Source organism: Dermacentor albipictus, unplaced genomic scaffold (assembly GCF_038994185.2).
Source record: "Dermacentor albipictus isolate Rhodes 1998 colony unplaced genomic scaffold, USDA_Dalb.pri_finalv2 scaffold_11, whole genome shotgun sequence".
NCBI classification, from domain to species: domain Eukaryota; kingdom Metazoa; phylum Arthropoda; class Arachnida; order Ixodida; family Ixodidae; genus Dermacentor; species Dermacentor albipictus.
Genome location: NW_027225565.1, coordinates 13,643,229 through 13,658,839, shown reverse-complemented (window position 1 = coordinate 13,658,839; position 15,611 = coordinate 13,643,229). Strand labels below are relative to the sequence as shown.

The 15,611-nt window shown below is 46.3% G+C and overlaps 1 protein-coding gene across 7 annotated transcripts in view; it reads right to left on the bottom strand.

The window, feature by feature from the left end:
* Positions 1-7,524, bottom strand: part of LOC135914966 (chromosome-associated kinesin KIF4A-like) — a 109,343-nt gene extending 101,819 nt beyond the window's left edge. For 4 of the 7 annotated variants that reach the window (XR_010568475.2, XR_011509347.1, XM_065447904.2 and 1 more), the window contains exons 1-4: positions 7,507-7,524; positions 5,940-6,183; positions 3,241-3,431; positions 2,776-2,865 (exon numbers count right to left, since the gene is read on the bottom strand). Coding sequence is in view for 4 of the 7 variants with exons in the window: in XM_065447904.2 (XP_065303976.1) it covers positions 2,776-2,865; positions 3,241-3,431; positions 5,940-6,171 (513 nt within the window). In the remaining 3 variants the exon portion in view is untranslated. The remainder of the gene's footprint in view (positions 1-2,775; positions 2,866-3,240; positions 3,432-5,939; positions 6,184-7,506) is intronic. The other 3 variants (XR_010568476.2, XM_065447905.2, XM_065447907.2) reach the window with 1 other exon arrangement.
* Positions 7,525-15,611: the final 8,087 nt, after the last annotated feature.

Below are 15,611 nucleotides of genomic sequence, written 5' to 3'. Positions count from 1 at the left end.
AAGTACAACAACGGAAGCTGGGCCCCACATCTACTTGCCATATCAGACAACACCTCAAAAAGCTGAAAACAGCCGAGCCAGCTCGCCAATCGAGAAGTTACGGCATGGCATCGTTGAATTTCTGGTGAAATCCGTCTCTTCTCAGTGGATTCATCACAAATTTCTCATGCATACTCGCGTGCTGGTGAATTCCCGCGAACCGCTGCAAAATGGCGCTAACCTGCATCTCAAAACCAGTCAGTGACTGTAAATGTGTTCACAGTAAGCTGCCAGTAGTTGCATTTATTTGTATAGCAGTCTGGACACAGTTGTAGGTTTTAGCGAGTATCCATAAGCCTGCCTCGTGTAAGGCTTGTACCTCATAAAAATTCACAAAAAGAAGTGCGGACCTTATCAGAGTAATTATGGTATGTTCTGCTTAGTTGGGGAACCTTTGTGGAACAAGGTTAAAATGTTCTACTTAAGAAACACATAAAACGAAATTAACAGTGATATGTAGTAGCAGTGGCAAGAAGCTCCACTGATTTTTGAGCGCCACGCATCCCACAGGAAACTGACAAAGTTTCAGTGCATTCGGTGCGATGGAAAAATTTTATTCCAATTTGTTTTTATAACAAAGTTGAACTGTAGAGTAGTCTGGCAACGCCAAGTGGAAACGAAACGAATTACACCCCAGGAAATGGCTTTTTTTAAGTAAGAGAATGCAATCTCGAAGGCCATGCCTTTGTGTACTGCAAGTACAGAAGCAATTGCAGAAGCACAATATACGTCACGATTGCCATGCGTTGTTTTGTCTGCGTGCGAGCCTCGGCAGTCTGCTGCTGCTTTCTTTCACACGAGTGAAGGGTCTCTGGTACAATCCAATTGCATCGACCGTGCTGTGCATTGAGTGCCAGAATGTGTGGAGCAAAACATCCAATGTGGTTACCAACTGTTTCGAAACAGACGACACAGCGATCGCCCCTCATTTCCTGACATCACACAGTTGATACCAAAGTGGCTGTTGCTACTGGTGGGAGGGATTTAGAGGTAGCAATTCCAAATAGAAATTGCAAATTAAAATATGTGCTGAGAGCCCAGTTTTTCTCTGTGTGGAACCATATTGTGCCCTATACTCTCTGTTACAGTGATAAAATTGAGAATAGTCAGACGACCATGTCATGGCCCTACATGCGTTTTACATGGGTTCAACTTAGAACATTTTGCAGACATGTTACACTTAGTGGAACCTATGTGGAATGAGACAGTGTATAACTGACAGAAAGCCCTATTAGATGTCAAGCATAAATTCAAGCTGGGTGAAATGTATGATCCTTTGGCCCAAGATAAGTTTGTCAGGTCTTCACTGCAGGCAGCAGAGAGTTCGACTTGCTCGGTGGAGTTTGAGGCATGATGGCAAGATTGACAGTTTTCCACAGCTAACCGTTGTTCTGTCAAAGCTACAAAACTTATTGCCCACCTAAATTTGACTTCGCAGGACTAGAGCTCAGTGACAGCTTTCTTAAGATGTGCAATGCAAGTGCATGAAGAGCCTGTTCACAGTCTGGCTAGTACAACATGGCTACACAAACAGTCACCAAATTTCAGGCAAACCAAACTTAAGCTCCATCTTGTGACACTCTGGTGTCAGTTATTAGTGGGACGTTGGCTCCTTTGCAGACTGTGCGACAAGAGCCCAGAGAGACAGTTGTGTTCTTTCTTTTTCTCATATTTCGCACCCCTTTCACCATTACAGTGTAGCAAATTGGAGCTATCATTTGGTTAACCTCCCTGTCTTTACTTGGCTTTTATGTCTCTCTCTCTCTCTCTGGTGTCAGTGTAGCATATAGTGCTGTTCACAGAACAAACCTTTATGATAAGAACATGTGCATGACAAATGATCAAATATAGTCGAGCAAATTAAAATATTTCTCAATGATATTACTATGTAACGAGTACATATATGCTTAAAACGAACATTGGATATATTGAAGGCATTTTCGTGCTGGACGTGATTTCATTAAAGCAAGGCTAGACTTTAGTCCAAACATGCTTGCTAAGAATCAGAGTGTGAGGGGGGGAGGGGAGACATCCGGTGGAGACAGAACTGCTCTGTGGTGGAAGAGCAACGGCACTTCATGGTGTAAGCACTAAGCGTTGGCAAATGTTCTCCCTCTGATAGACTGACCAATCTGTGCTGCTTAGTGTCAGTAACCCAACAAGAACTGGCATGTACAGCATAACACAGTCACAGTCCAAAAGAGAGACTGTGACTGTAACAAATGATAACCTGCATTTACATTAAGCACAAGAGCTCACAAGACATCCCCACAGAGGAATGCCAAATTACAAACCACATGGCAGTATGCAGATGACTGCTTGCACTAAGAAACGCTTCAGATTTGTTTTCACACAGTAACCTTTTAACCTTCTGCTACAGTGGATCGGCTATGGCATTCTGCTGCTAAATTTAACAGCCACGAGATTGGAAGTGTAACCGTCTAAAGCCATGCCTAGCCATCAAAAAGCAAGTTAGTGGTGTTCTGCAGATCAAATTTAACCACCTGTATCTTCCCAACATCAACTATGCAAAATTGTGTAGGCATGTTTAAGCGTGCAGTCATTGGAATATGACCATCCCAACCAGGAATAAGAAATCCCACCTAGTGATCAAAAATTAACAAGGAGCCCTCTGATGCAGTGCAGCCAAACAGCAATCACCATCACCCACGTCGGTTTTACTAGCTGATGCAATTCTGTAAAAAAGGAGTTGTGCACATGACAAAGCAACTTCACCTTAATGGCACCATTCTGGTCTTCTCGAATTTGCAGTGATTCTCGATCTTGATTTTTGGAGAACAGGTCAAACACGTCTTCTTTGTATATCTGCAAGAGAGGTTAGGAACTTAACACTGTAACCAAGGAGTCTGCATTCTCGAGCTAAATGCAAAATCCTACATCATTCGCACAAACTAAAGGCCCTATGCAGCATTGAAGAAATGCGCTTGCACCACAAATGTTCATGCAAGAGACTAACTTCAAAAGTCTATCAAACTGCAATCTGCAAGAAGCTGTACTCGGTGACAAGCTAAGCAGCCAGAATGAGCTCCGTACACATAAACACACCACACTTGTTCCTTTGTGTCACCAAATATGCCGCCTCATAAACTGCTTCCATGGTTAATAAATGCCAGTATCATTGCCACTCACTCCTCCGCATGTGACCACAGCTATAAAGCAGGTGCAAATAAATGTCCTCACCTCGAGGAAAGACACTCTCACAAGGAATATCTTCTCCGTGTTCACCGAGATGTGCTTAAAGATATCTTGGACTGCCCTCGGGATGATGCCAGCATCTTCGGAGCTGGCACAATTTGATGAGCAGCACGTTCCCATTGTAAATGTTTTGCCAGATCCGGTCTGGCCGTATGCGAGGATGGTGACGTTGAAGCCTGCACCATGGAATTTGCATTTGAAATACAGTACCGACACAACCCTCACGGATGCACAACTAAGTGTTAAATGAAACGTATTCTGAAACGTTCGCCGCGGCGAACTTTTCGCACTGGCCACGCCTCCGCCGTAGCGGCGCGCGCTGAATGGCTGCTTTGACAAAACCGGAAATTCAGGTGGCGCAAGTGAATTTCCGGTTTTGTCAAAGCAGCCATTCAGCGCGCGCCGCTACGGCGGAGGCGTGGCCAGTGCGAAAAGTTCGCCGCGGCGAACGTTTCAGAATACGTCCCCAATAAGTGACTTTCATATGTCAGGAGCCGATGGTGAATGTCTTGTTCATGGTTGGCAACACCATACTGTGGCAAAGCTTGATGATGATGATAATGTATGTAGTTTCATGGAGCAAGGGCCAATGTGATAAAGCTTACAGGAAGCCTGGTTAATTAATGTGATTTGCATTCTTGGGAAACTTTACCCACTTTGTGGTATTAAGTAAGTAAGCAAGTAAGTAAGTATGTACGTGGTGCAGCTGTAGAGAACTTCTTTCGTATCACTCTTATATTTAAAAAAATACTTTAAAATTTATCTGGTGAGGGGAGGAATCGAACCTATGTCACATGGGTTTCTCAAGCACAACAGCCTGATGCTCTAGCACTGTGTCCCGAATGCATGTGGGCAGTGAGGAAACGATTCTCAATGTTCATGTGCGCCATGCATCTCAGAGGCTATGAGCGAATTTCATGGCTGCAGCAAATATATTGCAGCCAAATGTCATGTCCACTAAGCCATTGCAACCTGGTGTCACCATTTCGTTTTGCAGATGCAGTATAGTAGGATTGATTGTGAAGCCTGCTTATGAACCTCTACTTGTCTCGCTTAATTCTGCACAATACCATGCACATTTCTTTACAACACTGAAGACTTTTCTAAATACATAAATGGCTTGGATAAGGGCTGCACAATTGATTAACTCTACCCTAAGGAAGACGAGTTGGGCTTGTCAAGCGCTTACTTGCAAAAAAGACACATTACAAACCCAACAAGTGCAGTACCATTTATTTATCATGCAGCCCTCAATATGACTCGAGTTCGTCAGCTGCTTTGTGCATCTCTTAAACACCAGATGGAGCAAGGAGCCTGTGGAAGAGCGAAGCTGTGAAGATACTTTTTTGTTTTGTTGTGTCACCCGCCACCTATTTCAAAATGGCCTGTTCTGTAGGACAAGTGAACACTCCAAGTCATGTAGCAATTCGGAGAGTTAGCTTCCTCTAGTGACAGCAATCTTGTGATACAAGGCGTTGCATAAAACAAGAATAAGATGAAAACAGGAGCCAACATTTTGACAAGTGGATTTGTCTTCTTTAAGGGCTTCTTGCCTTGAAGAAGACAAATCCACTTGTCAAAACGTTAGCTCCTGCTTTTAAGGTGTTCTTGTTTTGCTTATTGTTTTGAATTTCCATCTCTCGCGTTCCCCCTGTTTTCCCTGAATACAAGGCGTTGTATGTTGAACCATGTAAATAAGATAAGTGAAAACATGCTATGAAATCCAACTTCTTTGCAGTGTAAAAAAGTTTATAAGCTTCAACTTTCTTCACAAACATTTTGCTTGATATTGCTTTATATGACCAATAGAATTGTTTGCATGCAAAAAGAATGCTTTTCTTGCAAGTTGCTTTTCTTTTCTTTTAGAGTCCTTATACGGTTATCCTCTAATTAATCAACTAGTATATCCAGAATAAATTTATTGAAGGCAAATAATCAGCTGACATCACATGAGAAAAATCAGGCAATGTCACCTGCCACCAATATCCTTGCGTCACTTAACTGTGAGGAAGGGAAGAAGGGAACCACAGATCAAGCACCTGTGCGCACGTTTGTGAGGAGTAGGGGCAAAAGCCACCTACACACACAGCACTTCAAGCAAGCAGGACAAATGATCGAGTGAATTGCCTAATTGCAGCTGGATTAATAATTACGTCAAAGCGAAATTGAAATTAATTTTGGGTTATTACGCACTGAAACCATATGATATGATTATGAGGCACACTGTAGTGGGGGACTTCAGATTAATTTTAACCATGTCGGGTTCTTTAACATGAACCCAATGCACTGTACACACGTGTTTTTGCATTTTGCTCATACCGAAATGTGGTTGCCATAGCAGAGATTTGATCCCACAACCTTGTGCTTAGCTGAGAAATGCCATAGCCACTGAGCCACCACAACGGGTAATTCCATCAGAGCTACATGTCTGACTTCAGCAGACTGAAGAAAGGTGTCGTTTACACGACACTAAAGGCAACTGCCTGTTCATATATAACATTGCCATTTGTGTGTTAATTTTTTACGTTTATCTACTAGAATTACAGGTTTTTATTTTCAGCTCACGAATGCGAATCAAGGAAACCAATTAATCAATTAATTTATTAAGAATGTCTCATTAATAAGGTCAACATTTTTAAATTGTTGCTAGTGTATAATAAATTAACTGACAGTAGTTCACTCACCTTCAAATACTTTAGGCAGTAGCTTAGACACACATGCGTCATATACTTGCACTTGGCTTGACTCCTCTCCAAAAACGTAGTCGTAAGAGAACGTCTTGTTTCCACCAAGTACAACACTTTGATTGCTCGGACATGTCCGAGCACAGGCTTGGCAGCCCTCTATCAGTTCTTTGGGCACAAGTGGCCGGCACCGCACAGCAACCCGCACTGGAATAACTTTGTCGGACTCCATGGTGCAAGAGATCTGTGGATAATGTAGATGAGATTATGATTAATACTATTCCTTTTATTACACCCTATTACACTCTTATTACACCCCCCTTTACTACACGCTTATTCCTTTTATTACACCCTACATTGAAGAGGGAAGGGGGGCAAAGAGCACTTTCAGACTTCATGAAATGCACATTAAATGTAATGGCTCACGGAAAATAGAGAATAAGAGCACGATTTGGAAGGCACACAAAATGCTGAAGGTGGTCATTGTGCTGCAGAAAAATGATGAGGTAGAGAAAATGAATGAAAGCTATAGCAGATGTGAAAATAAACATAAAACGACCGAAACAGCCAGAAGCTTTGTGGAATACAATAGAACCCATTAAAATGTTTCCTTGAGGAATACGAGGTTCGTAATGGTGATCAAGGTGAGGTAATATGAAGGAAGTGATAGAAAGGTGCAGCGCACCAGAAAAAAGAAAGGTTGCAGCAGAAGAATGGCCAGTTGAGACATAGCCATAGGCTTGTGCAAAAAGAAGGCGGGGGGAGGACAAATAAACTACTTGTGAAGTTTGTGAAATCGGCTATCCTGCAAAGCTTCTTTTTTTTTTCAACAAAAAACTAGCTACCTGATTACCTTACAGCCACAATGTCTCGGAAGACATTACTTATGTTGAAGCCATTTAGCCGGCAGGCACTACCTCGAAATAAATCTTGCTGGCAGTTATTCCGCATTGGTTGGCTTCGTGGCCATCTCATTAATGCCAACGTATCTGTGGGGTGAATTTGTTTCCAGAATATTTCACCGTAGCCGATAGGCGCTCTTTATACATTGATACCGGCTGAATAGCACTCTGCAACAGCCGCAAACGGCTCGGTTAAGGAACAGAGCCCAGTCTCGCGCAAAATAAAGACAAGTGGCCGGGACGACAACTCGCAGTATCCGACATGCTACCCGTGAACGACAGGCGGCAGTGCCCTTCAAGATTGATGAAAGATCTTTCCACTAAAATAAACGGGGCGAGCAGAACGGCACCCCTCGCCTGCCTCGATCAATGGGAGATTTAATTTATAAGCACTGTTAGCCGGTATTCTCTGGGGGGCAACTTATGGCACATTTTGCCGGCAAATAGACTGCGAGGACAGAGCCTAAAGCACTAGTAATAGATTTTGTTGGTGTTAACCTGAAAGCCTCTGGCAGAAACGGACACCACGAACCAAAGAACTAGAGTGGAGCAACGAAGTGCTAACCGTAGTGACAAAACACTGGCACTTATGAACAGCTAGACGACGTAGCAATGAAAGTGCATGAGTAGTTCGCAGGCGTAGCGCTAATCAAGACCACTGTTACCTTCTGTTACCTTACGTGCCACGCGCTCTTCGCTTGAATTGGTAGAGTCGATAGCACTCGCTCGGAATTCTGGGAGAAAGTGCTGTTCCGGGAAGTGACCGTACCCCCCATCAGGAAAACAGCTCGTAGTGTGGCTCCAGGGTTCTACAGGCAGCTTCTTTCAGCAGCTTTATTACAAAATTCAACTCAATTTGATGCAAACGGATTAAATATGCAGCGGTTCGCAATTCAAGCATCATGCACATGCAGGTAACGTTTTCGAAGCCCAGTTTCGCTATGAGGGAGAAAGTGCTGTTCCGGGAAGTGACCGTACCCCCCATCAGGAAAACAGCTTGTAGTGTGGCTCCAGGGTTCTACAGGCAGCTTCTTTCAGCAGCTTTATTACAAAATTCAACTCAATTTGATGCAAACGGATTAAATATGCAGCGGTTCGCAATTCAAGCATCATGCACATGCAGGTAACGTTTTCGAAGCCCAGTTTCGCTATGACTAAATGATCTCACATGGAGTCACTGCTGATACCTCTCACGAGACCACATTCAGGGGGTGTTCTTTTTTTTTTTTTGCTCCGAATACACGACACATGTGAAACGACTGGGGTCTCAACGCCCTGCTTGGCTCTGAGCATGACAAGTTTATATGACCAAGTCGCTATAGATTCTAGTCACGCGACCACGTTCTGACATGCTGCCCTATTTCGTACCCTGGCTTCGTGTATGTCAACCGATAAAAGTTCAGTCGAGTGCACTGCTCTTGTAACCAGGGATGATGCATATCAAACGAAATGGTTTTCGAAGCCCGGCTCTGCCACCACCATGATGAGGTTACATGAGCATGTCACTAGTGGTTAGGGACGCATGACCATCGTAACGCGCGGTGGAAACTATCTCTACATACCCATGATGCATATCAAACGACGCGGATGGAGAAGCTCTCTTCGAATACGAGAGTGAGAGAGTTGACATGGACAAGTCAGTAGTGATTCAGGTCACGTGACTTCTTTCGGGCATGCTGCCATATTGTGCACCCTGGCTTGATGCATATCAAAAGAAATGGTTTTTGAAGCCCAGTCTGGCTATGACTAAATGAGTCCACATTGGATGATCACTAGTGACGTGGTCACGTGACCAATGTTCAGTCGAGTGCAGTGCTCTTCTACCCAGGGATGATGCATATCAAACGAAATGGCTTTCGAAGCCCGGCTCAGCTACCACCATGATGAGGTCACATGACCAAGTCACTAGTGATTGGGGACGCACGATCACCATATAGAGCGCTGGAAACTATCTCTACATACCCATGACGCCTATTAAACGACGCGGATGGAGAAGCTCTCTACGAATACGAGAGTGAGAGAGTTGACACGGACAATTCAGTAGTGATTCATGTCACGGGACTACTTTCGGGCATGCTGCCATATTGTGCACCCTGGCTTGATGCATATCAAACGAAATGGTTTTTGAAGCCCAGTCTGGCTATGACTAAATGAGTCCACATTGGATGATCACTAGTGACGTGGTCACGTGACCAATGTTCAGTCGAGTGCAGTGCTCTTCTACCCAGGGATGATGCATATCAAACGAAATGGCTTTCGAAGCCCGGCTCAGCTACCACCATGATGAGGTCACATGACCAAGTCACTAGTGATTAGGGACGCACGATCACCATATAGAGCGCTGGAAACTATCTCTACATACCCATGACGCATATCAAACGACGCGGATGGAGAAGCTCTCTTCGAATACGAGTGAGAGAGTTGACACAGACAATTCGGTAATGATTCAGGTCACGTGACTTCTTTCGGGCATGCTGCCATATTGTGCACCCCGGCTTGATACATATCCAACGAAATGGTTTTTGAAGCCCAGTCTGGCTATGACTAAATGAGTCCACACTGGATGATCACTATTGACGTGGTCACGTGACCAATGTTCAGTCGAGTGCAGTGCTCTTCTACCCAGGGATGATGCATATCAAACGAAATGGCTTTCGAAGCCCGGCTCAGCTACCACCATGATGAGGTCACATGACCAAGTCACTAGTAATTAGGGACACACGATCGCCATATAGAGCGCTGGAAACTATCTCTACATACCCATCACGCATATCAAACGACGCGGATGGAGAAGCTCTCTACGAATACGAGAGTGAGAGAGTTGACACGGACAATTCAGTAGTGATTCATGTCACGGGACTACTTTCGGGCATGCTGCCATATTGTGCACCCTGGCTTGATGCATATCAAACGAAATGGTTTTTGAAGCCCAGTCTGGCTATCGCTACAATGTGGCTTCATGTTGTCGCTAGTGACTCTTATCACGTGATCGTATTCGAAAGCACTGCACTCGTTTGTATCCTGGCCTGATGCATATGAAACGAAATTGTGTTGGGAGCCTGGTTAGGCTATAACTCTTATGTGCTCACACTAGGTAAACACTAGTGACTGCGATAAAAGTGCCGCATAGCGACCGAGTGCACCGTGCTTCTATCCCAGAGCATGATGCATGTCAACCAATATCGTTTTTGAAATCGTCTTCAACTATCAAATCGATGAATATTAATGATCGAGTCACTAATATATTTTGCCTCATGACCACTTTCGGGTGTGATGCAATGGATTTCTACATGCATGATGTATATCAAACGAAATGGCCTTTAAAGCCCTGGTCAACTATCACTATAGTAAGCTCACATGAGGCAATTACAAATGATTAGTGGTACATGACCCCGTCCGGACATGGTGGACTCCTCATTTGCTCAGTCTCAGTACACACTTATCTGTATGGTTTTAAAGCCCTGTTCAGCTATCACTGAATGAGCTAACACGCTGAAACTTAATGACTGGTGTTACATGACAGGGCATCTTAGCATAGTGCACTCTTCTATCCACACATTATAGATAGCACACAAGGCGGCGTCCGTCTCTCTTGGGCTATCTTTACATAAAGCTCACTTTGCAAATGGGCTAACGACTCGTGTAACATGACCATGTTCGATCACAGTGCGCCCTTTTAGTAACTGGGAATGACACATATTACAGGAACGAACATATGAACCCCTGCTAAGCTATCACTCCAATTAACTGGCAAGACTAGTTCAGTAGGGATTCTCACTGCGTCATCATGTTCTAGTAAAATGTGCTCTTTTACTGCGTTAGGTATTCCTAGCACCAGAACCCCCCCCCCCCCCCCCTTACGCCCTTGAGGCTCAGCGCTATTTTTACATTGAAAGCACTTTTATGCAAATATATGAAAAGATGCTATGCCCATTTTGATACTGCGAGTCACCAAATTCAAGCAATTTAATTGAGATATTATCCTATGTAGTCATACTCTTAACAATTAAAATAAAGGCGTAAATGAAAGCAACTGAAAGGTTTAGGATTCAGCTGTAGGTGACGCCAAATTTCAGTGAATTAATTCGTATGTCCTTGCACGTCACCTCAGGCCCAGTGTCGGGTTATGTCTCCTTGGAGGTCAGTGACATCCTCTATTCGAGAAGGCAGCAGTCTGTACAGTGCGTCAAAGAAGCTGGTGTCGGCATTCGCACAGTCTCACTTCCTTTCTACCGCCTCCGAGAGCGCACTTGCCAAAATGCCATGACATTCGCTCCTCAAGATGTTCAGCTTTCTTTTGCACCATATATGCTCAATTATGTTCATATAGGCTCTTTTGGTAGCCATCGAAGCCTTCTAACATTAAGATAGATTTGAAGTCCATTCACTTCCGTGAAGCGTGCACAGAGGAGACGTCCTGTTGAAAAAATAATATCACTATCGGGATAGCGCGGTCTTGAACATATAAAAGCACGACGAGATTGCGTATTTCGTAGCATTTCTCTGGTGTACTGCTCCCATCTATCCAATGCAGCACACAAGGTTTCCCTCTGGATACGGCGTCCCACACATTCACTGCGCATCTTCTGTGCATAGTGAAGGTGAGACCTTTAGTAATCGGAACGTCAGATGCGCCTTTGGAAATCACTCACGGTCGTAAAGGCAGATTAATCGGTGAAGACGACTATATTCTACCTACCTGCGCCCCACGAGGCGTGTTCGTTGGCGAAAAATAGGCGCTCAGTTTTGGTTTGTGCCGATATCGGTGGTATCTGCGCCGCTACGTGGCTATGGAGGTCGCCTTCCGCTAGCTGCCGTTTCAGTGTTGATTGGCTGGCAAACACGCTGGCACCAGTTTGGCAGTGCCAAACTAGTGATTTGGCAGTTCCAAAGCGTTTCATGTGGGTGGCAGCAAGAACGGCTTCGTCTTCGAATTCTTCTGTTACCTTAGGGCTACGGTGATGAGGAGCACCCGTGATTCAGCCATCTTCTCTCTTCGCTTGTGTGATTCTATTTACGCTCTGCGTTTACTTTCCCACCATTATCCCAATTTGTCTCTATAAATATTGCCTTGTCCAGGGATCTTTAATTCCTACCCATTCTTTGTTCAGCACCCGTGACATGACGGCCACATCGACACAACCAAGAAGCAACAGTAAACGTTTACGGAAGTGTATCATGTATTCCACGTCTGCAATAAGCAACAAATCGGAACAGACGACAGTTACAGACTGCTGCGTTATGTACTGACATGCGGCTCACATCATATAGATTTTTAAAAGCTTTTTAAATAATATGTATTCGCTTTTTCTTCACGGTAAAAACTGACTGCGGCTCAGCTCGGATAGGCCCAGTTGTGCAAGCGAAAGCTTGTTATGCTTGGCTATGCTGTGTTGCTAAGCCGGGTTAGGCTCACATTGACAACCCCATATTTTGCATCGTTTGCATCGTTTGTTCACGGTTTAGTTTTATGGCAGCTAATTCTGTTCGCTTTTTGTAAAGTAGTTTGACGCCATTTTAATCTTGGCCACGCAAAGTAAACCGAGCCCAACCACTCTCTCTAGAACACGAGGTCTATTCGTGACTCAACCAATCCAACCGAAGCAAGCAACGCTAATTGGAAGGGAAAGTATCAGACGCCCCTTGCCAGCCTAATAATTTAAAACCCTTAGTATATGGCAGGTGGAGCCAAGAAAAAAGAAAAAAAATGAGCTGGAAACTACTTCTGCAGCGTTCTACAGTACGTGTCAACACGGTGACAATCGCTTCACAAGTTTCCTTCCTGCTGCAACAATCGGCGCCGCAGGATTTTATGCATTGTGAATCTCCACGCATGGGTATGAAAGTGACGCTTACATATGTATTTTCGTCCGTTCTGAGCAAACGATTTCGTCATTCCTGGCATCTATTATCTTTTAAGGTGTCCGATGCACGGAGCTCCTGTGGGGTAATTGTGCTCGTATTCACCTTTGTCATCAGAACGTTCACTCGCGCAAACAACTGCCACAGCTGTGATCATAACGCATTTCAAACGTGCTACAAAGTTTCACGCACTTGCTGATGACTAAAGATGCAGTCTATTGCGGTCGGTTTTCTTTTTCGCCACATCTTGTCTTAACGGGCCAGCAGCACCGGTCTCAATCTTGGACCGCGTGCATTACTACAACAAGGAACCATTGCGCGATGGCTTGCCTATGTAAAAGATCGTCGGGCATTAACGTCATGTACTCGAGGCATGAATCCCGCATCTGTCTCGAATAGAATGCGAGGAAGCGATGACCGGCCGACATCGCAACCGTAACAGAAGTGCCTTTATTCCGGATAAGGTCCGCGAAAGGAGTGCGCCTGGGAGCGAAGTCCACACACACATAGCGGCGGGTTAGCAGACGCAAGCTGGAAAGTATGTGTAAGCAACAGACGGTACCCGCACAAGCCCCCGATGACGACGATCGGCTTTTCCTTATGCAACTTTTTTAAGCATGTATAAGAACGCACGTCGTCGGATGGTAAAGATCGTCTTGACGGGCGGAGACAACTGCTTGTTTTCTCGGTTTCCCTCTGTAGGTTAGCCCTTTGGCATTACCGTTAGCACGCGCAAACTGTCGACGCCAAGAGAGGCTACCGGCATGATCGATCACGCAAAATATTCTGTCATGCTTGTTTGGCGAAATTTCACTGTGAATTAAAACGCTCTGTCCACGCACACGACACCCCCAAGGGCATGACACCCCCAAGGGCACCGCGCTTTGGCAGCATGCGAACGAGCTCGATCTCACCCTAGTGACAGACAAGGCGTTCCCTACCCGTATCGGCACATCCACGCACAGAGACACCACTCCAGATCTCTGCTTCGTGAAGAACACAGCCGATGCCCGCTGGTTCAATCTTGCGGAGGATCTTGGCAGCGATCATCTCATACTGGCCGTGCACTTACCCAGCATCGTCAGGAAGCCCAAGTCGTACACGTGGGTCGACTGGGACTTCTTTCGCAAGACTCGCGCCTCACGACTCCCTCCAGACACTGCCCCGAACCTCGAGACGTGGACGGCTCAGCTCAAGGCCGACGTCGTTCAGGCCACGAAAACATTTAGCACGGATATGCCAACCGAGAAGATGGACAGCCGCCTCGCCCACTTGCTCGAAGCCAAACAGTCTCTAATGACACGATGGAAGAGCCAGCGTCTCAACCGCAGGCTCCGCAAACGCATTGCACAGCTGAACCAGACCATAATGGAACACTGCAGCACCCTATCCAAACAGCAATGGGACTAGGTGTGTAACTCCGTCGACGGACAGGTCCGCAACGGGAAGACGTGGAACCTCCTCAAACACCTGCTCGACGACACCAACACCCGCACAAACCAGCGCCACTCGCTCACCAAAGTCCTTCACCAGGCCAAAGGCACCGCTTCGCCGGATGACATCGTCAAGACGCTTGTGCATAAGTACCTGCCGATACCCAAAGGCCCGCCGACCCTATATCCCGATTACACCGGTACCGGCAACAGTCTCCTAGAAGCCGATTTTTCCGTCGAAGAGATGCGCCGGGCTCTCCATGAACTAAACGGCCGTTCCGCCCCAGGCCCCGATGGCACAACCAACAAGCACCTGAGGAACTTAGACGACCCCTCGGTCGTGTACCTCACGGACGCCATCAATGACGCGTGGTGGCGGGGCGAGTTACCTGATGCCTGGAAACTAGCCCAGACGACCCTCATTCCGAAACCGGGCAAGGCGCCTGGCGTCGATAACCTTCGCCCCATCTCGCTAACGTCGTGCGTGGGTAAGGTGGCCGAGCATGTCGTACTCAACAGAGTCGGCCGGTATCTCGAAGACCAGGACTGTTACACACACCACATGATCGGCTTCCGACCCGGGCTCTCGACTCAGAATACGATGCTTCTCCTGAAACACCAAATCATAGACGCCTGGGTTACTTGGGGCACCCGCGCCATACTTGGCCTTGACCTGGAGAAGGCTTTCGATAACATCCAGCACTCGGCAATTCTAAAGGCGATCACGGCCTTAGGGCTCGGGCGCCGGTTCTACGAGTTCGTCCGCTCCTTCCTAACCCGCCGCAAGGCCGTGCTTCGTGTCGGAGACCTCACGTCGGAAGAAGTCGAGCTCGGTCAGCGTGGCACCCCCCAGGGCTCCGTCCTCTCGCCGACGCTGTTCAACTTGGTGATGATTGGGCTCTCCGAACGCCTGTCGAAGATACAAGGCCTCAAACATACTGTATACGCGGACGACATCACCATTTGGTGCTCCGCGGGGTCGGATGGCTTTATCGAATCCGTTCTGCAGGAGGCAGTCGAAACTGCCGAATCCTACCTCGACCACACGGGCCTCAAGTGCTCCTCCGCCAAATCGGAGTTGTTGTAGTACAGCCCAAAACTACGAGGCAAAAGGCCTAACGGATGGAAACGACCGAGCGCAACATCACTGTCCGCACCAGAGACGGTCGCCCAATCCCCAGGGTAGACTCCATCCGAGTACTGGGAATGATTATCGAGGCAGGCGGATCCAACATCCAAACGGTCCACAAGCTGACGACAAAGACGGAGAACGCAATACGACTTGTACGCAGGGTGTCCAACCGTCACCACGGCCTCAAAGAAGACAATCTGCTGCGTCTCGTACACGCGTTCGTCCTATGTCACTTCACCTACGTCGCAGCAATGCATAAGTGGAACCAATCGGAGCGTGACAAGCTCATTACACTAATCCGAAAGGTAGTGAAGCGGGCCCTTGGGCTCCCGATCACGACGCC